Source organism: Anas acuta, assembly GCF_963932015.1.
Source record: "Anas acuta chromosome 2 unlocalized genomic scaffold, bAnaAcu1.1 SUPER_2_unloc_1, whole genome shotgun sequence".
NCBI lineage: Eukaryota > Metazoa > Chordata > Aves > Anseriformes > Anatidae > Anas > Anas acuta.
This window is the reverse complement of record NW_027075980.1, coordinates 412,086-435,951: the sequence shown is the minus strand read 5'-3', so window position 1 is coordinate 435,951 and position 23,866 is coordinate 412,086. Positions and strand designations below refer to the sequence as shown.

Here is a 23,866-nt window from a genome sequence, read left to right as displayed (position 1 = left end):
TCCCGGGGCTCCCGCATGGCCCCGCCGAGCCCGGGGACACCGGGGGACCCCGCGTGGCTCTGGGTGCTCTGGGTGCTGGCCTCGGCTCTGGGCCCCCTCTGCCTCTGGGCGCTCTTCGTGCTGCGGTGCCCGCGCCCCCCGGGTAGGACGCGTGGGGACGCGGTGACACGTGGCGGGAGGCGGCACGGGCACGATGGCCCCGCGGGGCCACCCCCAGCCGGCCCCTGGCAGCGCGGGGCCGTGGGACTTTTCCTCCCCGCTCCCTGGGGCTGGATTCCAGCCGGGGAGCGGCAGCGGGGGCGAGGGGCACGGCGGCGCCAGGGCGAGCCCCGTTCCCATCGCGCCGATCCTGCGGCGGCCCCTTCCCGGAGGAGCCCCCGGCTTTTGGCCCCCCCCTGTTCCTGCAGGGTGAGCGGCACCGGGGGGCTGCCGGACCCCCCGCACCCCATGGGACCCCGCGGTGTGGGCAGGGGGAGGGTGGCTCCCATGCGGGGGCTCCTCTAGGGTGTGCCGGGGTGAACCCATGGGGCTGTGCCCACAGCACGTGCCAGGGATGGGCGGTGGGGCCGTGTGCTTGGGCACGGCACCGCGGGCACAACCGTGAACGGGAGCGTGCCCGTGCCACCAGCACCGGGACCTGGCACCGGCTCCTCCTGGGCACGGCCCGGGGCAGGCGTCGCATCCGCACGTGGAAGCGCTGCCAGCGCCCAGCTCCGGCCGGGCAGGGCGGGTGCCGGGATCCGGGGTGGGGAGCGGTTTGGGGCACTCCTCACGTGCCAGCACCGAGCCATCGCTCCCGCTTTGCTCCTGCAGGGAAGCGGTCGGAAAGCGCGACGCCGCTGGCAGCCCCGCAGGTAGGAGCCCGGCCCCGGGGTGCCAAAATGCAGCTGGGGTGGGGGCTCCGCACCCTGTCCCACGTGGGGCTGGGGGCCCCCTTCCAGCCCCGCTGTGCCCCATGGGGCCCCGCCGGTCACGGGCCTTGAGCGGGGGGAGCCTGGCGCTGCCGGTGCCAAGCGTGCGGGACCTTTGTCCCGAGGGGCCCGCGGGGCTGAGCGCGGCGCTGAATGGGGCCCTTTGTCCGTGCTCTCAGCGAGGGAATCGCCCCCTTCTCCCCCGCCGGGTGCCGCACGGAGCCGTGGCCGGGGCACCCGTGCCCTGCCCGGCGCAGGGGGAGGCCATGGGCGGGCAGCGGGATGGGGGGGTGCCGTGCCGTGCCGTGCCGTGCCGCACGGTGCCGTGGGGCACTGTCCCTGTCGGCAGCGGGGACGCACGAGCCAAGAGCTTTGCCTTGCAGCGGGGCCGCAGGAGGGGCCCGAAGCAGAGCCCGGCGCCTGCTGGGGGACAGCGGCCGGCGGGGACCAGGACGAGGACGGGGACGAGGACGGGGACGAGGACGGGCAGCAGCCGCTGGGCACACACAGCGGTAGGGAGCCGGGGGGGGGTGGCCCTGGGGTCCCCTAACCCTGCTGGTGCTGGCAGCACCGTGGGGCAGGGCGGGGGCTGTGCCACCAGTGGGCAGGTGGAGGGGGCTGGGGGGTACTGGGGGCACTGGGAGGCGCTGGGAGGGGCAGGGGAGGTGCCTGGGAGCTGGGGAGAGGGCGTCTGCTGGGGGGGGGCTGTGTGTGCACAAGCGCATGGGTGTGCCTTGCACACCTGGTGGGGGCATGCACTTTGTGTGTGTGTGTGTGCGTGTGCGTGTGTGTGTGTGTGTGCACGCCTGCATCTGCGTGAGCCTGCGTGCTGCATCCAGCGAGGCCCAGTGTGTGTGTTTGTGCGTGTGCACATGTGTGTGCATGTGTGTGCATACATGGGTGTGTGTTTGCATGCGTGTGTGCACGCGTGTGTGCCCATGTGTCTGTGCACATGCATGTACCTGTGTTTTTGCATACATGTGTTCACGCATGCATGCATGTGCATGAATGTGCATGCACATGTGTGTGTGCACGTGTGTGTGTGTGCACGCGTGCACCCAGTCACTGCGTGCACGTGGGCGTGCCTGGCACAGACAGATGTGCCGGCAGTGTCTGCGTGGCCGCTCTGTGCCTGCTGCTGGTGCCCGCGGAGCCGCGGTGCTGCCGGCTCGTGTGCCCCGCGGCCCCGCTGTGTGCCTGCAGCGCCGCCCGCACCCGGCGCCACCCTGGTCCCGGCACGGTGCCAACCCCGGGGCCTCGCCGGCTGCCAGCGCCTCGCCCCTGCCCGCTGCCTCCCGTAGCGGTGCCGAGCTCCATCCCTGCCACGGGGCCGCGGGCGGAGGGGAGGCAGCGGAGCAGAAACCGGGCTCCTCTCCCTCTCTGCAGCATGCCGGGGCCTGTGCCGGGCTCCTGGTGTTGCCCCCCTGCCGCCACCACACTCACTCAGTGCCAGGACGTGGCGGCACCGCCTGCCCGTGCTCCCACCGCGGCCTCCTGCAAGGCCGCGCAGCCGCGGCACCTCGCCGTGCCCTGCGGCTGTGGCTGGGCACGGAGCCCGGGGGTGGTGCAGGGATGGGACCCACACCCCCACCGCCCTGCGCCCCCACTGCCTGCGGTCCCCCCGGCGGTGCCACGGTGCCGCTGGGGCCTTGCTGCGGAGGCCGGCTGTGCCGGGGCGCGCGGCTCCGGTGCCACCGCGGCGCAAACAGGCCCGGAGCCAACAGAGGCTGCGCCAGGCAGGAGAGGAACTGGGTCATGTGAAGGCTGAAGCCACCAGCACGGGGATGGTGGCACCGGTGGCACGGGTGGCAGGGCGCGCTGCTCGGCCCCGCCGCGGCGGCTCCCGGTAACGGGGTGCGGGAGGCAGCGGGGTGTGGGGTGGGGGGTGCGGGGACGGTGCCCGGGGCTGCTGCGGGTGGTGGGACCCGGGCTCTGCACCCCCAGCTCTCGGGGCTGCGGGTGGCACGGCCACGGTGCCCCCATCCCCTGCGCCACGGTGCCCCCATCCTTGGCACCCGGGGATCTTGTCCCTGGCACCCGGTGCCCCCGTCCCCTGCCCCGCGGTGCCCCCATCCCCGCCGGGTCGTGGCCGTGGGCTGGGGTCTGGGACGAGCCCCGGGAGCCCCGGGACAACGCTGCGGGACGGCACGGAAGGGGTTAAAGGGAACGGGAGGGGGGGGTCGTGGTTAACCCCTTCCACGCCGTGCGCTCCGGGGGCGGGGGTCGCGGTAACCCCTCACCCCTCCTTACCCCCCCCCCGGTCGCCGCTCGCCGCCCGCTGTGCGCGGCCCCGCGGGTGCGGGTGCGGGTGCGAGATACGGGCGGCCCCGCCCGCCCCCCCCCCGGCCCCGCCCGCCGCCCGCCCCCGGAGCCGGGCCCCGCCGGAGCGCAGCGCAGCGCTGCCGGTGCCGGTGCCGGTGCCCGAGCCCCCCCCGCCCCCAGCCCCCCGGTTGGAGATGCCCCCGCGGCGGGCGCGCACCGGGGGTCCCCGCGGCGCACGGTGAGTGCGGCCGGGCCGGGGGGGGCTGGGGGCTCCCCGCGTGGGTCCCGTGTGGGTGCGGGCGGCCCCCGGCTTGGGGAGGGCTGCGGGGGGGCTGCGGGGCTGCTGCGGTAAATGGGGGGGCGGCGGGGGAGCAGCGGGCGCGGGGCTGCTGCAGGGGCCGGGCGTGGGGATGGGGCTGCGGGGAGCGGGGGTGCGGGGCGGGGAGGGGGGGGCTGCTGTGGGGGGGGGGCTGTGCCGCAGGGGCTGCGGGGGCTGGGCTGGGGGAGGTGCAGGGGGTGCGGGGTGGGGGTCTGGGGGATGGGATGGGGTGGATGTGGGGCAGGGGCTGTGCTGCGGGGGTGTCCCGGGCTGCCCCCCCCCCCGTGCCGAGTCCCCCGGTGGTGCCGTGGCGGGGGGGGGCTGCAGCCCCCGCGGGGCTGGGGGCGCGCTGCCGGGCGCAGGAGGGGCCGTGGGCTGTGGCGGAGGCGCAGGGGATGGAGGCTGCGAATCAGCCGTGATGGGGGGCCCGGGGGGGCTCCTCCGCGGCGTGTGGGCAGCGATGGGGGGGGAGAGACCCCCGAGGGCCCTGTTGCAGGGGGCAGGAGCGGGGGGTTCCCGTGGGGCCGTGCTGTGCGTGCGGCCCCTGCTCGGGGGCTGCGGGCACGGGTGCCCCCCGGGGTGGGGAGCTGGAGCCGGGCTCGGTGCTCGCAGGGACCCCCAAATTGCTGAGGCCCGGGGATGCTCCCGGGGATGCTGTGCCCTGAGCCGGCCCTGAGCTGCCCCAGCCCCTGGGAATGGTGCAGCAGCACGGAGCGGTGGGGAGGGCAGGGGGTCCCCATCCCCGTGCCACCGGGGTGCCACCATCCCCATGGTGCCGGGCACCGTTTGGGTGGCAGGGCCGCTCCTCCCGGCCTTGCTGGCGCTGCCCGGCCCCGGCACGGGGCGATGCGGGCTCCGGTGGAAAAACATTGCCCGAGATCACGTAACCGGTGCTGGCTTCTCGCGGCGCTGCGTGGAGGGGGTGGAACTGCAGAGGCGGCCTCGCTGCCGCCAGCCCTGACGTGCGGCCTCGCCTGGCAACCTGCGCCGCGCTCCCCAGGTGCCACGAGGCTGCAGAGCCCCGGCAGCAGCTCCCGGTGGCCCCAGGTGCTCCCCGTGGTAGCCCCGGCGCAGCCTCCGCCCTGGTGGTGGCCCCGGTCCCCTCCCGGCCTCGGGGCGTATCGTGCGTGGGGCTGCGTTTGGGGGGGTGAGGCCGTGGCCACGTCCTGCCCGTGCCTCTCACCAGCAGCTCGGTGCTGCGCCCGCAGCGCTCCCTGCGCCCCCACGTCCCCGTTCCCAGCCCCTTTCCCCATGTGGCAACCCCATGGCACTGGCTGTGGTTGTTGGGGGGCACCTGAAGCAGCCCCTCCCCGTGCCCCCACCTGGGGGCTGCCCCCTCCCAGCTGCGCCTCCCTCCCGTTTGGCACGGGGCCGGCTGTGGGTTTTGCGGGCGCTGCCGGTGGCAGGTGCGAGCCGGGGCGGTTGGGGCGCGCCCAGGAGCCGAGGAGCTGGGAGCGGCGGTGCCAGGGGACGGTGGCGTTCGGAGATCCCCCTGCCCTGACCCCGTCCCTCTGCCGCAGGAGCTGAGGCCGGCGGGGTGCCGGCAGCCGGCCGAGATGGCGGAGGAGAGCTCGAGCGGCAGCAGCAGCTCCCCGAGCCCCGGGGACACCCTGCCCTGGAACCTGGCCAAGCACCAGCGCACCAAACGCACCAAGGCGACCGCGGGCAACGGGACGGTGCTGGACCCCGCCGAGCGGGCGGTGATCAGGATCGCAGGTAGGGCCGGCGGCACGGGCGGCGCCGTTTTGGGGTGGTGCTGGTGGGGCTCCAGGGAGGGCTCGGCCCCGTCAGGGACCCAGTGTTGTCGTGGCGGGGTCCGGTCGCGCTGTCCGGTGCACCCGGCTGCCCGCTGGTGGCTGTGGCCGTGCCAGGCTGCGCCGTTGCACACGCGCGTGGTGGTTGTGCCCAGTGCGGGGCAAGGGCCTCTGGTTGGGGCCAGGAGGCCGGGCTGTGCCGCAGTGTGCGGCGGTGCCTGGGGGCGATGCCGTGGGGTGCCTGGGGGCGATGCCATGGGTGCCTGGGGGTGATGCCTTGGGGTGCCTGGGGACGATGCCACGGGAGGTCCCAGCAGAGCCCCGAGGATGGTTTGGGGAGCGGGGCATCCCCCTGAGAGGGGAGGCTGGGGGAGCTGGGCTCTGTAGGGTGGGGAAGAGGAGACCGAGGGGTGACCCCATGGACGTTTATAAATATGGCAAGGGGCGGCGTCAGGAGGACGGAGCCAGGCTCTTCTCGGTGACACCCAGGGACAGGACAAGGGGCAGTGGGTGCACACTGGAACATTTGGGGTTCTGCTTTAATGTGAGATGACACTTTTTTATGGTGAGGGTGACAGAGCATGGGACAGGCTGCCCGGGGGGGCTGGGGGGGCATCCAAACCCCGCCTGGACGCGTTCCTGTGTGACCTGCTCCAGGGGTTCCTGCAGGGGGGTGGCACTGGCTCCAGGGTCCCCTCCAGTCCCTGACATTCGGTGACTCGGCGTGGTGCCGCCGTGACCAGCAGTGCTGGGCCGGGGAGCAGGGGGCGATGCCGTGGCTTGGGGGCGCGCTGTGCTGCGCCGTGCCGTACCGCGGGCACCGGGACCCCTGCGCCCTGTCGGGGTGGCCGAGCTGTGCCACGTCCCCTGTGCCACAGCAGGGTGCTGTGGTGGCCGTCCCATGCCCCCTGTGCCATGTTGCAGTGTCACGGTGGCCGTCCCCTGCTGTTGCTGTGGCCATGCCTGTCACGGTGACTGTGCTGTGCCCCCTGTGCTGTGCCACGGTGACCATGTCATGGTTGTGGTGGCAGTGCCATGCCCCCTGTGCCATGTCACAGTGACCACACCGTGCCCCCCATGCCATGCTGTCATGGTGCCCGTGCCGTGCCTCCTGTGCCATGTCACAGTGTCACCGTGGCCATGCCGTGTTGTGGTGGCTGTGCCATGCCCCCTGTGCCATGTCACAGTGTCACCATGGCCATGCTGTGCCCCCTGTGCCATGCTGTCACAGTGGCTGTGCCGTGTTGTGTTGTGGTGGTTGTGCAGTGCCCCCTGTGCTGTGTCACGGTGACCCTGCTGTGCCCCCTGTGCCACGTCACAGTGTCATGGTGGCCGTGCCGTGCCCCCCGTGCTGTGTTGCAGTGGTCATGCAGTGCCCCCTGTGCTGTGTCACAGTGACTGTGCCGTGCCCCCTGTGCCATGCTGTTGTTGTGGCTGTGCCATGCCCCTGTGCCATGTCACAGTGTCACTGTGGCAGTGCTGTGCCCCCTGTGCCATGCTGTTGTTGTGACCATGCTGTGCCACCCGTGCTGTGCTGTCATGGTGGCTGTGCCATGTTGTGTTGTGCTGGTTGTGCCGTGCCCCCTGTGCTGTGTCACGGTGACCACACCGTGCCCCCTGTGCCGTGCTGTCTCGGTGTCCGTGCCATGTCCCCTGTGCCATGTCCCAGCGTTGTGGTGGCCGTGCCATGCCCCTGGCAGTGCACACCGTGTCCGTGGTGTCCCTGGGCAGGACGCGGCTGCCACTGCTCTGGGGCTGCGTGTGCTGGGACACCACTGGGGACAGCGCTGGGGACAGCGCTGGGGACACCGGGGGGAGCGCGTGTGTCCGGGCCGTGCTGTCCCCGTCCCCTGGGGACACCGAGTCCCCTCTGGCGGCCGCGTCCCGGCCTCGCCTCGGGGCGCCCTCGGGGCGCAGCCCCCGGGCCCTGCAGTGTCCCCGGCCACCGTCAGAGGGCCCCCGGGGCCGGGCTGCGGGGGGGGCCGGGGGGGGGGGCCGGACACCGAGACCCTCAGCGGGGGGGGGGGCGCGCGGACCCAGGCGGCGCCTCCGTGTCCCGGCCCCGCGGCTGCTGGGGACACCCCGGGGACACCCGGGGGACACGCAGGGGACACCCCGGGGACCTCGCTCCGTGGTGCCCCCCCCGGGGGGGGGCTGTCCCCGTGCCCTCGCTGCTGGCACCGCAGCTCCGCGCCCCCACGAGCCCCGAGCCCCCCCCCCTTGTGCCGGGGGGGCTGCCCCTGGTGGGCGCCGTGTCCCTGCGGCTGGGGGGGGCGCACACGCGGCCGGGGGGGGTTCGTGCCCCCCCGCACCCCCCGGCGGGGGCCCCGCGCCCTGGCAGCTATGGGCCCGCATTGTTTCCGCCGCCCGTCCTCCTCCCCGATTTAGCAGCCGCCCCCCCGCTGCCCCCCCCCCCCCCCCTCCCCGGCCTTGGCCCCACGGCCTCGGGGCTGAGCCCGGCACCGTGCTGGGGTCCCCGCTGCTGGCGGGGTCCCGGTGGGGGGGGAACAATCCTCGGGGGGGGGGTCCTGGTGTCCTGGTCCCCCAGGTGCCCCCCATTTTGGGGCTGTGGGGCTCAGCATTGGGGGTCCGGGGGTCCTGCTGGGGGGGGCAGGGCAGGACCCCAGGGTCTGGGTGTGGGGTGCTGGGGGGTGCTGTGGGGTGCTGTGGGGGGCCATGGGGTGCCGTGGGGTGCCATGGGGTGCCATGGGGGGCTGTGGGGTGCTGTGGGGTGCTGTGGGGTGCCGTGGGGTGCTGTGGGGTGCTGTGGGGTGCTGGGGACACAGTGGCAGCGGCGGTGACGCTGCGGTGCTGAGTCACGGGGTGGGGCGGCCGCGGGGGGGCCGGGCTGGGCCATCCGGCACCGGGCGTGCGTGGGGCTGGCGGGGGCCGGGGGGGGTGCGTGGGCACGAGTGGGGTGGGTGGGCACGAGCAGTGCCCGGGGGAGGGCCATGAGCACGCCGTGCGAGGGCAGCGGTGCCCCCCCCCCCCCCAGTTCTGCTCCTCCCCCCACGGGGAGGCACCCCCATGTGCTCCATGGGGACCCTGTTAGTGCCTGGGCCCCCCCCATTAGTGCTCAGTGCCCCCCGTCAGTGCCAGTGCCCCCCATCAGCCCCCCAATGCCCCATGCCCCCCATTAGTTCCCACGGCCCCCCATCAGCCCCCCCATCAGTGCCCAGTGTCCCCCATTAGTTCCCAGTGCTCCCCAGTGCTGCCCAGTGCCCCCAGCAGCACCAAGCCCTCTCCCCACTCTCGGTGCCCCCATTGCTGGGCCCCGGTGCTGGGCACCCCTGGGCCCTGTCACCCCCTGTCACCGGCATCCCCAGCCCCCTCCTGTCCCTTGTCCCCTGCCCCCCCAGCCCCATCCTGTCCCCATGTCCTGTCCCTTGTCACCTACACCCCCAGACCCCCCCCATCCCTTCCCACCTGTGCCCACCCTGTCCCTTCCCACCCGTGTCCTCTGTCCCACCCTTTGTCACCTGCACCCCGGGTCCTGTGCACCTCTTGTCACCCCCACCCCCAGCCCCATCCTGTCCCTTGTCACCCCCCCAGCCTCATCCTGTCCCTTGTCACCCCCCAGCCCCATCCTGTCCCTCCTCACCATGTCCCAGCCTTGGTCACCTGCACGCCTGTCCTGTCCTTTGTCACCTCTGGCCCTGTCCCCTGCTGTCCCTTGTCACCTGCACCCCCCGCCCCACACCACCCCTTGTCCCCCCATCCTGTCCCCCTGTCCTGTCCCTCATCCCCCCGTCCTGTCCCTTGTCACCTGCATTGTCCCCCTAGCCCCATCCTATCCCCAGGTCCTGTCCCTTGTCGCCTCCACCCCCAGCCCTACACCATCCCCTGTCCCATGTCCCCCCACCCTGTCCCTTGTCCCCCTGTCCCTCCTGTGTCCCCCATCCCGCCCCTCTCACCTGCGCCCCCAGCCCCATCCTGTCCCCGTGTCCTGTCCCTTGTCACCTGCACCCCCAGCCCCACACCGTCCCTCATCCCGTGTCCCCCCATCCCGTCCCGTGTCCCCCCCGTCCCGTCCCGTGTCCCCCCCCAGTCCCGTGTCCCCCCGTCCCTTGTCCCCCCCGTCCCACCCCGTGTCCCCCCACCTCGCCCCTCTCACCTGCGCTGTCCCCATCCCCACCCTGCCCCGTCCCATCCCCACCCCCCCCCTTGCCCCCCCTCGCCCCCCGCCCCTCCCGCCCCCTGCCCCCGCCCCGCGCCCCGCCCCCGCCGCCGCTCCACCGCCCCCCGCCCCCCCCCCCCCCCCCCCGTGTCCGCTTCCCTTAAGGCCGGGCCGGGCCGGGCCGCGCGGGGCTCCCGCGGCTCCCACGGCTCCCACGCGGCTGCGCCCCCCCCGCCGCGCCCCCCCCGCCGCCCCCGGCCCGGCCATGGCCACGTACGAGCTGGGCAGCCTGCCCCCCAACCCCGAGGAGCAGGACTTCATCCAGGCCTACGAGGACGTGCGGGAGCGCTACAAAGGTAGCGCCGGGCCCCACGCGTGTTCCGCGTGGGGAGGGGGGGGTCGGGGCGCGCCGGGCGGGGGTCGCCGTGGGGCTGGGAGCCGGGGCAGAGCTCGGGAAGGGGGGGCAGAGGGGAAGGGGGGCTGTGCCCCCGTGTGGAGCCCACTTGGTGGGCACTTGGTGTCCCACGGGCGCGTGGGAGGGGTGGGCACGCGTGGGGGGTGCGTGGGGGGCTGCGTGGGGCACGTGGGGAGTGCGCGGGGGGTCAGTGTCAGCACCCTAGAGGCACCCAGACCCCCCTGCCCACCCCGGCCGTGGGCTGCGTGGGGTCTGGGGGTGGCCGTGGGGTGGGGACGGGGGCGCAGGGTGTGGGGCGCGGGCTCGGGGCCGCCGTGGGCCCCCCAGCGCGGTGGCGGTGCGGCGGCGGCGGGCTCGGAGCAGCCATGCCCTTACAAGGGGCGCGAGCGCGGCCGGCGCTGCCTGACCCCGGCACGTCACCGAGGCTGGGGGGCTGGGGGGATCCCCGCGGGGGGCCGGGGAGCCGGGGGGGGGGCACGCACGGCCAAGCCTCGGCTGCGCTGCCACCCTCGTTGGGGACCCGTCCCCGCATTGTCCCTGCGCCCCAGGGGCTTCTTTCCCCTGTGCGTGCGGCGGCACCGCGGTGGGACCCCGGCCAACATCCTGGCGGACGCATCGGGTGTCCTTTCGGGGGGGCACGGGGGGGCCCCTGCCTGTGCGTGACTCCACGTGCCTGGGGCTGGCGGTTTAGGGTTCATCCCAGCCCTGGGGTCCCCCCGACACTGCTCAGCTTGGGGTCCCCAGGGTGCCCCGGTGGCCGGTCCCACTGTTGGTACTGGTGGGGGGGGTCTGGGTGCCGACCCCTCCCGTGGCGCTGGGCCGGGTCACTTCCCCGCAGCCAGCGGGGTCACCGCACGCGCCGCTGTCCCAGAGCTGCTGGCAAAGCCGGGAGGCGTCAGCCGAGCCTCGGGGCTCTGCAAAAAGCGTTGACACCGCGAGCGAGGAGCAGACGGTTTGGCCCCGCGCCCGCCGGCACCGCCTGTACCTGCCAGCGCCGCCCGGGCTGGTGGCACTGGCGCACGCCAGCCCCGGGCAGAGGCAGCTCCGGCTGCATCCCCGCGGGCACCGCAGCGAGGGGCCACGGGCACGGCCCCCCCACCACCCCCAGCCCCAACCCTATGGCCGGGGGGCTCGGCGTCGCCGTGCTCGGTGTCCCTGCGTGGGCACCGCGGCCACCGGCGGGGGTCTGGGGGCAGCTGCCTGCGCCCCGCACTCGTGGGGCTGCCTCTGGGCTCGTGCCCCCCCCGGCGAAGCGCAGCAGACCGGCGCAGGCGGCCGTGTAAGGATAAAAGCTGGAGCACGCCGGCGGCAGGACGGAGCTGCCGTTGGCCGTGCGCCGCGGCCGCGCTGCCTGGGGAGGCCTGGCCGTGCCGCAGGGGGGGCGCGCGGTGCATTCCTCCTGCTGCTGACACCCCCATGTCCCGAGCTGTCCCCAACAGAGCACAAACAGCCCCAGGGCAGCAGGTCTGGCACCGGCAGCCCCCCGGGGGTCGCAGGGTGCCCACCACGAGCCCTGGGGACGCGGCGGTGGCGGTGCCGCGGGCGTCGATGCCGGGGGTGCCGCGGGTGCCGCATGGCGCCGTCCCTCCCCATGGGCACGTGCCCGGGTGCCGGCGGCTGCTGGGTGCTGCCGTTATCACTGCCCAGCTGGGACCACCGGGGGGGCACCTGGGAGGCATCTTCTGTCCCCCTCCCCAGGCACGGGCAGCACCAGCCACAGCAATTTGGGGCTGGGGGGAGCTCCATGGGGGCTGCAGCTCCGCTCTGCCCGTGGCAGGGGCTGCGTAGGTGCCCCCCCCCTTCCCCCCCCCACCCGTGTCGGTGGCCCTGGCAGCGTGGGGGGGGCGCTGCAGCCCCTGTGCTGCTGCCCAGACCCGGTGCCGGGGGGGGCCCCGCGGGGAGGGGGCTGCGCAGGGGGGGGCTGCGCCGGGATGGGGTTGGGGGGGGGTGAGGCGTTAATGGGGCGGGGCGGGGGGGCTGCGCTGCGGTGGATGGGGATGGGGGGGCTGTGGCGCAGCAGGTGCCGATCCGAGCCGATCCGAGCCGTGCTGATCGATCCGATCCGTGCTGATCGATCCGAGCCGTGCCGATCCGATCCGATCCGAGCCGTGCCGGGGGCGGGGCTGCCGCAGGAGCTGCCCGTTCCCGGTGCCCCGGACGGGGCGGACCGGCCCTGATTGGCCGCGGCCGCCCCATAAATGCAGGGGGGGGGGCGCGGGGCGCAGCGCCGGGCCGAGCCGAGCCGGGCCATGGACATGGACATGGACACGTCCCGCTCCATCCACCACGAGATCATCTCGCTCAAAGGTACCCGCGGGGTCACCTTGCGGGGGGCTCGGCACCCACCCGGGATGCTCCACAGTGGGGCTGGGGGCTTGAGGGGGGGGCTCAGCGCCCGCCCTGGATGCTCTGCAGTGGGGATGGGGACGTGGGGGGGTGTCTTGGAACCCACCCTGGAGGCTCCGCAGTGGGGCTGGGGGTGTGTGGGGGGCTTGGCACCCATCCTGGATGCTCTGCAGTGGGGCTGGGGACGTGGGGGGGTGTCTTGGAACCCACCCTGGAGGCTCCGCAGTGGGGCTGGGGGTGTGTGGGGGGCTTGGCACCCATCCTGGATGCTCTGCGGTGGGGCTGGGGTGTGTGGGGAGCTCGTCACGCAGTGGGGCTGGGGGCAGGCAAAGTGCTCGGTGCCCACCCTGGGTGCTCCACGGTGGGGCTGGGGGCGTGTGGGGTGCTGGGCACCGGCTCTGGGCGCTCTGCAGTAGGGTTGGGGGCAGGCGTGGAGCTCGGCGCCCACCCCGGGTGCTCTGCAGTGGTGTGGGGGCGTCCGTGGTGCTCAGCACCTGCCCTGGGTGCTCTGCAGTGGGGCTGGGGGGGTGTAGGGGAGCTGAGCACGCAGTGGGGCTGGGGGCACGCAGGGTGCTCAGCGCCCACCCTGGATGCTCTGCAGTGGGGCAGGGGATGTGTGGGGTGCTGGGCACCTGCCCCATCTGTGTGGTTCTGCGGTCCCCAGCACTCCCACTGCCCTGTGGCCAGCCTGGGGCAGAGTTGTCCCCCGGGGGGGCACGGTCACTGTCAGGGGACAGCCCCCCACTTGCAGGGGGGCTGATCCTGTGGGTGGGGGTCTCGGGGCCGCTGCTGCACCAGCGCTTGCTCGGCTGCATGGGCGCAATGCATGCGGCACGGGAGAGGGGCTTGGGGAGCTGCCGGGGGGGCAGGGGCTGGGGGGGGGGGGGCTGTGCCGTGCCGTGCCATGCCGCAGAGCCGGTGCGCTGGGGCGTGAGTAACGGGCCCCGCGGATGCTCGTCACGGGGCTGCTGCACCGCGTGCTCCTGTCCCCTCTAAGCCGCCGCAGCGGGCATGCGGCCACTGCACGGCCAATTACGCTAACGAGCCGCGGCGCTGGGGCTGGGGCCGCGCTGGCTCGGACCCCGGCCAGGGTCAGGGAGAGGTTGGGCTCTGTTCCCCCCGTCCCTTCCCCCCCTTGCTGCCAGCGGGGAGATTTATGGTGAGAACGGGCATGGCCGCAGGACCCCCGCCGGCCCCGTCCTCATTAATCCCCCCGGGGCTCCCGGGCCGCTTGGCTCGGCCGCAGCGCCCTGCGAACAGCGGCGCCTTTGTTCCTGCCTCGGCACGGGAGCCCTGCGGCAACGCCAGCCCCAGGGGCACCGGCACCGGGCTGGGGGCCAGGGGCTGCCGGCCGGAGCCCCCGCTGCCCACCCGCCTGCCCCACAGCGCCGTGGGGCTGCAGCCTGCCCGGACCCCCAGCCATGGGTTGGGGGGAGGTAGGGAGGGGTCCGGCACCGTGCCCGGTGTCCCCGGCAGGAGGGAGCAGCCGGAGCTGGCTGTGCTGTCACAGCGCAGCGGGTCGCTGCGGCGGGCGCTGACTCGGCACTTCCCGGCGTGCTGCAGTCACTGGGCAGGGGGCCGGGGGGGCTGGGGGGATGCTCCGGCCCAGGGATGCGAGCACGTCCCCGAGCTGTCCCTGTGCCACCAACGTGGGGACATGGTGCTGCCCGGGGGGGCCGTGGGCTGGTTCTGGTGGCTGCGTGGGACAGGAGGTGGCTGCGTGGGGAGGCTGAGGGGGCTGCGCACGGGGAGGCCGCTGCTGGTGGCTGCAGTGTGGGTGCTGTGCTCCTGGCACCGTGCGCATTGTCCCGTCCTGTCCCCACAGCTCCGTGCTGTCCCCTCTGCTGTGCCCGGCATGGGCAGGGCTGGGGGCACCCCGGGCTGGGAGCCACCACGGGGGGGTTTCCCCAGCTCCATGCCCCCTCCGTGGCGCCGCAGAGGGAGCAGCGCTGCGGGGATTTGCATGCAGGGGGCCGGCTGCTGCCGTGGTGCCGCGTCCCTGCCTCTCCCTGCCCTGCCGGGGGAGCCTGGGGGCTGCCGGGTGGGGACCCTGCCCTGGGGTCTGGCGCAGCTGCGGAGGTGACGCGGTGCTGGCGGTGACGTGACGGCTGCTGTCGCCGTCCCTGCCCCGGGGGGGGGAAGCCGGGTGGAGCGGGGTGCGCGGTGCCCCAGCTCCGGGCCCCGTCACTCCTGGGCCAGACGGAGGGGTCTGCGGTGGGGGAGCGTGGCTGGGGGTGATCCACGTGGCTGCATGTGAGGGGCACGGGTCCTCCCCAAACGCTGCCCGCTTGGGAGCTCCCGAGCCTGCTGGGGGTGCTGGTGGGTGCCCAAAGCTGCAGCGGGTGGGGCTGTGCTGTGCACCCCAATCCTGCTGCCCATGAGTGAGGGGCTTCGGGAGCCCCTGCAGTGATTTGTGCCAGGCGCTGCCCATGCCCAGGGCTGCGCTCACCTCCTTGCTCACTGCTGCGTGGGGCCAAGCACAGCTGGGTACAGACCCCTGGCCCCCCACCCGTGCCCATCCCTTCTCCCCGCCACTGCCAGCCCCCATCACTGCTCTGCTCCCCAGGGCACAGCTCGCAGGACGCGGGGCACCAGCCTTGGTGCCACTTCTCCTGCTGGTGCCATCCCCAGTGCCACGGTGTCCCCAAGGCCCCTGGCCCTGTGCCACCACCAGGGGTTCCTCGTTCCTCCGGCTGCATCCCGTGCCAGCCTGGCCTGGCCCCAGAGCCGTGCCGGGATCTGTCCTCACGTCCCTGTCCCGTTTGGGGCTGGCAGGACGCCCATCCTTGGTCACTTTGCTGCGGGACCCCTTCAGCCCGGGGGGGCTCCCCACAGGGTGGTGCGGGCACCGGGTGTCCTGTTGGGACTGGGTGCGTGATGCCAGGTGGGGAAATGATGGGGCACGTGGCGTGGGGGCTCCGCACTGAACCCACTTCCAGACCCCGCACTGGGTGCCCCAGGGGCTGTGCCCGTCACCGGGCCTGGGGGGTGCTTCTGGGGTCCCTCCCTGTGCAGCCCCCCAGCCGCCAGCCCTGGGGACGGGCAGCGTGGACACCGGGGGGGGGATCCCAGCACGGGACACGGGGACTCCGTTTCGCCCGGCCCGACCCGGGGGAGCCCCCCCGCGCCCCGGGAACCCCCCCCCGCGGCGGGCCCGGCCCTGCTCAAACAGCAGCAGAGCAAACAGAGGCGCTGGCAGGACGCGGCCCCGGTGCGCGGCCCCGGTGCGCGGCGATGCGGCCCGGGGCGGCCCCCGCCTGTTTCTTCCTCCTCGCCATGGCGACGGGGGAGAAGGGGGGGGCGCGGGGGCCACGTCCCCGGGCAGGTGCCCCCCCCCTCCTCCCCGCCGCCCTTCCCCCGGGGCCGCGTCCCGCGGGGGGTTCCCACGGCGCGGGGAACCGGCCCGGTGCGTCGGGGCGGGCCGGGGGAGCCGCGGGGCCGGCCCGGGGGGGGGCTGCGCGGGGCCGGGGAGGGGCCGCTGAGTCAGGGCCGCCGCCGAGCCGCGAATGCCCCGGCCCCCCCCCACCCCCCCCCCCGCGCCCAGCCCGGGAGGTGGAGCCGCCGCCAGTCTGCCCCGCCGCGCGCTGCGAGCAACCGCGCCGAGCCGAGCCGAGCCGGGCCGGGCCGTGCCAAACCGCGCCGGGGCGTGCACAACCGGGCCGAGCCGAGCCGGGCCCTGCAGAACCGGGCCGTGCCGAGCCGTGCGGGACTGTGCCGTGCCGAGCCGTGCCAAGCCGAGCCGTGCCGTGCCGTGCCGAGCCCAGCCATGGTGGCCGGGATGCTGATGCCGCTGGAGCGGCTCCGCGCCATCCTGGAGCTGCTGTTCCGCGAGGGCGTGCTGGTGGCCGAGAAGGAGCGGCGGCCGCGGCGCTGCCACCCGCAGCTGCCCGGGGTGCCCACGGTGCAGGTGATCCGCGCCATGGGCTCGCTGCGCTCCCGCGGGCTGGTGCGGGAGACGTTCGCCTGGCGGCACTACTACTGGTACCTGACGGACGAGGGCATCGCCTACCTGCGCCAGTTCCTGCGCCTGCCGCCCGACATCGTCCCGCTGTCCCTGCAGCGCGCCCGCCGCCCCGCCGCGCCCCCCGCGCCCGCCCGCCGCCCCGCCGCGCCCCCCGGCCCCGGCAGGACGCGCGAGGAGCCCCCCGGCTCCCGGCTGTACCGGAGGAAGGAGGAGGGCGAGCAGCACGTGGAGCCCGGCGCTGCCGCCGGGGGGGTGTCCCGGGAGGGCCCCCGGCCCGGCCCGGCCCCAGGTAGATCCCGGCAGCCGCGTGGGGAGGGGGGACCCGCGTGGGACCTCGCGCCGAGCCGGGAGGGGGGCGCCGGGCTGCTGCCCACGGGGGGGGGCTCTGCAGCGCGGGTGCCGGTGCCGGCCGTGCCCCTCTTCCCATCCCGGAGAGGGGGTGGCTCCTCCCACCCCCCCGCCCGACCAAAGGGCACCCACGGGGATGCGGATGTGCGTGGGGACGGGGGGTGCGGGGGTGGGGACGCGGGGACCCCGGGGCACAGCGTGGCTCCTGGGGGTCGGGGGGGGCTCCGGGCCCTGCCGGGGGGGAATCCTCCGGGCACGGAGGGGATGCACCGGGGCGGGGGGGGGCCCTGGCGCCGCGTCCTGCAGCGGGAGATGCTCGGAGCTGCAGCGGGGCCGAGCCCGGGGACGGACGGCGGCAGCTGGGGCAGACGGGGCGGCTGGTGGGGAGGGGGCTGCCGCGCCCCCCCGCCCCGCGGACACGCGATGCCGACACCCGATCCGCGGCCGGGGGGCGCGGCGGCAGCTGGATCCGGCGGGGGCCGCGGGGCATCCGCGGCGGGGGGGCCGGGGGCTGCTGCGCCCCGAGGCCGCGGTGCCGGCCGCTCGCCCTCCCCGTGCCGCCGCCCGTGACTCAGCCCCGCGGCCGCGGCCGCTCCAAGTTTCCAGCAGGAAGGGGCCGAGCCCGCGCCCCGGCCAGGCCGTGAGTCAGCGCGGGGGGGGTCGGGGGGGAGCCGCCTGCACGCGTGGGCAACGTGGGCAACGGGGACTGGGTGCGCGTGCCCGCGGCGCGGCCCCGCGCAGGGCAGTGTCAGGGCGGGGGCAGCTCCCCCGGCTGCAGCCGGTGCCGCCCGTGCCGTGTCCGTGCCGTGTCCGTGTCCGTGCCCTACACCCGGTGGGGACCGGGACCGGGCCGGTGCTGCTCTGCCCCCGGTTTTTCCACCCACCCGGGGCCGTCGGTGCGAGAAAACCCGGCCTGGAACCGGCGGCGGGGGCACGGGGCTGTGCCGTCGGGGGGCAGCGGGGGGCACAGCGAGGCACACCGGGGGCGATCCCGGCCCCGCATCCAGCCCCGGCCTCGCATCCCCCGGTGGCGGCGGCCGCCCCGTCGGGCCGGTGCAGGGGGCTCCGCCGTGCGGGCCGGTACCCCCCGGCGGCTCGCCCCTCGCCGGGGGCCGGGGGCCGGGGCCGTCCCGCCCCCGTCCGTGTCATGTTCTAACTCGGGCACCGTGACGGGCCCCCGGTTATTTATATCGGCGCCCGCCCGCTGCGTCCCTCCCCCGCGGGCTGACCGGCGGAGCCGCTGCGCCTCGCTCCGCGCTGCCCATGAAGGTCGTGCCGGGTAGGCGACAGCCGCGCCGGGCCGAGCCGGGCCGGGCCGCGCCGGGCCGGGGGGGGGCGGCACCGCCCGCCGTATAAAAAGCCGGCACCGGGCTGTGGGGGGGCGGGGGGGGGGCACGGACCGGGGGCAGGGGCTGGCGCCGGGCCCGGGGCCGCCCCCGCGGGGCTCGCTCCTGCCGGTGCGGCGGGGGGAAGGCGGCTCCGCGCCGCGCACCGGGAGGGGTTAAGGCGGAGCGGGAGCGGCCCCGGGGGGGCGGGCGCTGGCGCCTCCCAGCCCCGCCGGGCCCGGCAGCCCCGCCGAGCCGAGCCGAGCCGAGCCGAGCCGTGCCGCGGGGCGGGCGGTGCCGCGGAGCCGCGCCGGGATGGACGGCCCCGGGTCGCTGTTCCCGTCGCTGGTGGCGGCGGGGCACGCCGTGTCCCTCGCCCTGGTGTGGTACTGGCGGCGCCGCGCCGAGCCCCTCGCTGCAGGTGAGTCCGGCCCGGCCCGGGGCTGCCGAGCCGCGGGGCTCCGGGGCTCCCCCGCCCGCCGCCGCCCCTCGCCCCGCCCCCGGGCACCGGCCCAGCCCCGGCGGGGGAGGGCCCGGCCGCGCCGTCGGGGCGGGAGGCGGCGCAGGGGGGGGGTCGGGGGCCGCTGTAGGGGGCTTTGGGGCGCGAGCGCTGCGCGGGGCGGGGGGGCGCGATGCTGAGTGCCCCCCCCTCTCTCTCCGTGTCCCCCCGTGTCCCCAGCCCGGCCCCTCCCCGGCCGTTCCCGGCAGCCCGGTGCCGGCGGCAGGTGCTGCCCCGGGGCGCCGAGGTGCCAAATGCCTTCGGGGACAGGGCTCTGGTGACAGGGGGGCGCTGGGGAGCGACAGCTCCACGCCTGCGCGGCTCCGGGCTGCCCGCCGGGGGGGTCCTCGGTGCGTCTGCCCCCACCCAACACGGGGCCATCCAGAGGGCTGCAGGGTCCCGGTTGTGCCCCGGTGCTGCTGGAAGGGGCGGTGAGGGGGGGCAGCTCCTGCACAGGTTGTGTGGTGGCTTCACGAAGCCCCCGCTCCCCATTGCCCCCCCATAAAAGACAGGCACAGCCCCCCCCGCCCCGCTGCAGGACGCTGGCACCGTGCCCGGTGCAGGCAGCGTCTGAAGGGCGCAGCCGCCCGGTGGGGGGGGTCCTGGCGCGGCTGCCCGCGGTGCGGCACGCTTGCACTGCAGAAGGGCTGGGCCAGCTGCGGTGAGGCCGGGCAGCCGCTGCGGTCAGGGGCTCAGCACCGCAGCCGGGGATCTCCTCGCGCGTCCCCTTGCGCCTACGGCACCGTCTCCCCCGGGGAATTGCTGGGGGTTGGTGGGGGGCAGGTGCTGTGAGACCCCCGTGCCTGTGGCTGGGGCGGCCTCCTCCAGCTCCTCCTGCCCCAATCCTGCAGGGCTGACGGATGCGGGGGGGATGCAGGCTGTGGTCTCAGCCCCCCCGCCGCTCTTTCCAGGGCGTTGGCTGTGGTTTCCGTCGATCTGTGCACGGCATTCGGAGCTGTCACGCTACCGGCAGCAGGGCCAGGCACCGACCCACATTGCCATGGCAGCCAGACCGCGGTGCCCCGGTGCTGGCGCTCGCGAAACCGCAATCCTGCAGCTGGTGCCGCGGGCTGCCCGTGCGGGGCGATGCCGCGGCCTCTTCTCCCTGCCAGCAGTGCGAGCAGGGCACCTTGGCGCAGCGCGGCCCCCCCGCGGGGCTGCTGTCCCTGGCACCTGCCCAGTGCTGTCCAAAGGGCACCCCCAAGGTCGCAGCTGCTGGGCTCCATCATCCCACCCGGCCCTGCCTGCGCCCCCGTGCCGGGTGTCCCCGCTCCCTCCCCACGGCGCCGTCCCTGTGCGCCCTCGTCCCTGTCCCAGTGCTCCGGCGTGGCTGGGGTCCCTGTCCCACGGTCCCCGCGCCACCGTGGTGCCACTCGGCGGGGACACCCTGCGGGGCGTCGGGGTTATTTTTGGGCATTGTTCCTGGAATAGCGCGGGGTGGGGACTCTGCAGGGGTATCCATGGGGCTCTGCCCCACTGCGCTGCTGCCTGCTCCCCGTTGTGCCATCGGCACGGTGTTGGGGTGTTTAACCGGGATTCTGCACCCCTGCTCTGCTCGTGCCTCGTTTTCCTCCGTCCCCATGCCAGGGCTGAGCCACCCCCGTCCTGCACCGCTGTGGAGATGTGAGGACCCCTCTGGGCCCTCTCTCGGAGCTGGGTGCAGGATCCCCGGGGCAGAGAGGGGCAGCAGCAGCCCCCAGCACATCGAGTGGGGCTGGAGCTGTGGCCATGGGGGGCTGCAGGGCCCCCCGCCTGGGGCAGGGGCTTGGGGGCGATGAGGCAGCACCGGGAAAGGCGGCAGGCTTGGGAGGGGGCCCTGGGGGCCGCGGCACAGCAGCTGCAGGAGCGCGTGCGGGTTCTGGTGGCAGCGGAGCAGCCGGCCGGCGCGCTGGTTTCGGTAGCAGGATCCGGCTGTTTGTTTGGGCCTGGCTCCTGTTACCAAGGCTGCCAGAGGCTGCTCGTGGCCTGCGCCGCAGCGGCGGCTGTGGGTGGAGGAGGCCCCCAGAGAGGCTTGGGAACCCCCATCCTCCCGCCCGGCCTCTCCACTCAGCTTTTCCACAGCCCTTGCGGCTGCGGCTGTGCCAGGCCGGGGGCCAAAGGGGGGGTCGGGCGCTGCCGCTGGCTTTGGCCTCGCTGATGAGTCACCGGCCTCGCAGGAAATGGCGAAGGCTGCGGCTTGGGGCCGTGCTGGCAGCTGCTGCCTGCGCTCGGCAGCAGCCGAGGCTCCCTGGCACGGTGGCACTGGGCTGTGGCACGAGGGGGGGCAGGACGTGGGGGATCTCCCCCCTTGGCGTGCGGATGCTCAGCCCTGGTTTCTGGCCCCAGCCCCAGCGCTGCAGTTTGGAGCCTGTCGGGGTCCCATCGGCTGGGACTGGGGTCCCGAGTGGGGTGAGCACAGGGGGAGCAGCGCAGGCACCCCAAAGAAAGTGCTCTGCCTGCGTCCCAGCCGTGTTTCCTGCTCCGTCTCGCCTGGTGCTAATCACCCCGGCCCTGCCTGTCCTGCATGCAATCGGTCCCCTCCTGCCCCTTATCTCGGCAGCACAGATGGGATGCGAGCAGCACGTGGGGCTGATCCGTGGGGCAGAGCCGTGGGGTTGGCCCAGGCCGTGCCCAGCCCTACCCCATGAGCTGCTCTTGCACCACAGCCCCACGGTGCGGTGCTCCCCCTGTGCAGGCTGGTGGGGCCCTGTGCCGGGCTGCAGCCCCCTCCTGGTACGGGGCGGGGGGGACAGCAGCGACCCCCGGCCCCCCAGCTCCCCTCACTGTGCCGTGCCGTGCCATGCCGTGCCGTGCCTGCCAGGCCAGGCCCTTTGGTCCCGCTGCGAGCTCTTGGCACGCAGCGGCTCCGGGATGTAGGGGACCCCCGGGTGAGCCCCAGGGTGGGCTCGTCCGCGGCGGCAGCGGCCGGCCGGGGGCAGGAAGAGCCGGGTCTGGCAGCGGCCCTGGGCTGTGTGAGTCACCGCGTCCCACGGCTCCCCTCCAGATGCGGGAGCGCGCGGAGCAGAGCGCAGCACGGCCGTCTCCGGCGAGGCAGGGCCCGACGATGCTGCGCCGCCTCTGCTGCTGCTGCTGCTGCTGCTGCGAGTGGCAAGGCAGGTGCCAGGGGTCCGGTGGCATCCCCCCAGCCCGGGGCTGCCATCCCTGTGGGGTCGCCCCCGGCGCAGCTCCGCTCGCCCCCGCGTGCCTGGGGGGCACAGAGGGGCATCTGCGCTGCGCTGGGGGGCACTCGGATGCGGCGTGGGGCGGCCACTGGGGTGCTAGGGGGGCAGGGGAGCCGTGTGCCTGCTGCTGGCGCGGGTCCTGCGTGGCCTCGCCGGGACTGGGGCATGTGCGGGGCACGAGGCCGGGACCGAGCCCGCCCCGGGAGCCAGCCGGGGGGGGCGCGGGGACCCCCGGGCGTGCACCTGGGACGTGGTTGGTGGAGTAACCGGGGGGTTACCGGGGGCCCGGGCACGCGGGGATGGCTCGTGGGGCCCCCACCCGTGCCCGGGGCGGCGGGGAGCGGGGGGGCGGCGCGGGGCGAGGCGGGCGCGGGGGTCCCGGGGCGCGGGGGGGGGCCCGGAGCGGGCCCGTCGGGAGGCGCGGCGCGGCGGGGCGAGGCGGGGCGGCGCGGGGCGGGACCCACGCGCGGCCCCGGGGCCGGGGCCGGGACCGGAGCCGGCGGCAGCAGCGCGGCGATGGCGGGCTCCGAGTGGCTGCGGGGGGGCTCCGAGCCCGAGAGGAAGCGGTACCTGAGCGCACAGCTCTGCTGCGCCGGTGCGACGGGAGGGAAGGGACGGGACGGGGCCGGGGAGCGCGGCGGGGACGGGACGGGGGGGACGAGAGGGGACAGGAGGGGACGGGACGGGACAGGAGGGGACGGGACGGGGCCGCTGCGCACCCGGGCAGCGCGGTGTGTGCCGAGCGGAGCCGTGCCGGGCGCGCTGCTGCCGGGAGCTGCGCCGTGCCCGGGGGTGCCCAGCGCCGGGGGCTGCTGCGGGGCTGCGCCATGCCCGGGGCCGTGCCGGGGGGGCCGAGCCGGGGGGGGCCGAGCCGAGCCGAGCCGAGCCGGGTTGCACCGGGACGCGCCGCCGTGGGACGGGGGGGCCGGGAAGGGTGGCGCAGGGCCTGCGCCGGGCAGGGAGGGGTTAACGGGGCGTGGCTTGCCCGTTAAGCCCCGCCCCCTCCCGGGTCCCGCCCCCCCCCAATTTGGCGGGGGCGGGTCCGGGGAGCACCCGCGCGTGTCCGTGTCCGCGCGTTCCCGCGTGTTTGTGCTCCACGGGCGTGGCCGCGCGCACCTGCACGGCACCGCCGGGACCCCCGGTCACACCCCCGCGGACCCCCCGCCCCTCCCCCGCCCCCCCCCTGCAGCCCCCCCACACGTGTCACCGTGGGGTCCGTGGCGCTCCGAGCCCCGCCGCGGGGCAGCCCCGGGGGGCACGGGGCCGGGGGAGCCACGCGTGGAGCCCCCCCCCCCCCCGGCCGGCACCGGCCCCGGTGCTGCGGGAGGGGCGCGGGCACGGGTGGGGGCCGGGGTCCGGGTGCCCCCGGTGCCGCAGGGGGCGGCGGGTCCCGACAGGCCGGCCAGGCCGGTGCAGCGCCCACGGAGCCCCACGGCCCCCGGCGCAGGCGGGGAGCAGCTCGGGCACCCGGTGAGGCCGGGCTGGCAGCTCCCGGTGCTGGGAGCCCTCCCTGTCCCCGGGGCTGCTCCGGGACTCTTCAGATCTTCAAAGCGCCACCGTAGCCACGCCACCGCCACCGCCGCCACCGTGCACCGTCCCACGCCGCCCTCCGGCCTGCCCACGGGCTGTGAGCTGCCTCTTGCGCCACCCTGCCCGACGCTCTGCTCACCCCCGGGGCACGGGGCTCCGGGGTTGTCACCAGCTGGGGACGCTCCGCGGTGGCACCAGGGCGCTGGTGGCCGCTGCGTGACCGAGCGAGGGGTTTGGCAGCGCCCGGTGCCTCACCGTGGGAAGCGCAGGAGCTGGCGCTGCCTCCCGGCCCCGGGGCTGTTGTGGCAGCCTGGATCCAGCCCTCGCCAGCAGCCTGTGCCGAGCGTCTCGTGCCGTCACCACACGGTGCCCAGGCTCCGGCACTGCGTTGGAGCAGGGCCAGGGCTGGGATCGGTGCTGGGGCACCCACCTGTGCCACAGCCTGGGCACTCTCCACTCCGGTGGGGAGAGCTCTCGGCTGCGCCGCGGTGGCCAAATCCTTCGGCAGTTTGTGGGCGCTGCCTGTGCCCTGTCCCCGTGGTGCCGGTGCTGGGTGTGGGTACAGGTGGAACAAAACACGCCGACACGGAGCCACCCGTGTGGCCCCACCCGGCGGCACAGGCGCCCCTTGTCCCCCTGCCCCGGGTGCCCCACGTCAGCCCCTGCTGAGGCACCGTTGCCCCCTGTGCCCGTCCCATTTGTGGCAGCCAGCGCCGCGGTGCCGCGTGCGGATGAGTTGTGGCTCAGGTATGTCCCTGCCCTCTGACGCGCGTTGGCGTCAGCCGCGCTCCCGCAGCTGTAGCTCGCCGCCCCAGATGTGTTGTTGGTGGAAAATCTGTGCCTTTGGAGCCTGCTGCCGCCCGCATTCCTCAGCGCCTGGCCCTGGCCCCAGCCCAGCAGGCGGTGCTGGGCCGG

At 75.6% G+C, this 23,866-nt stretch overlaps 1 protein-coding gene across 22 annotated transcripts in view; it reads left to right on the top strand.

Annotated features, from left to right (window-relative positions):
* PLEC (plectin) overlaps positions 1-23,866 on the top strand; it is a 54,050-nt gene continuing 30,184 nt past the window's right edge. For 3 of the 22 annotated variants that reach the window (XM_068668138.1, XM_068668137.1, XM_068668134.1), the window contains exon 1: positions 21,896-22,016. In XM_068668138.1, coding sequence (XP_068524239.1) covers positions 21,938-22,016 — 79 coding nt within the window. In that variant the 5' untranslated portion in view covers positions 21,896-21,937. Of the gene's footprint in view, positions 143-813; positions 855-1,294; positions 1,424-2,638; positions 2,758-3,089; positions 3,412-5,012; positions 5,209-9,580; positions 9,720-12,012; positions 12,086-15,746; positions 16,378-17,619; positions 17,716-17,897; positions 18,192-21,895; positions 22,017-23,866 lie in introns of those variants that run through there. The other 19 variants (XM_068668124.1, XM_068668123.1, XM_068668135.1 and 16 more) reach the window with 13 other exon arrangements.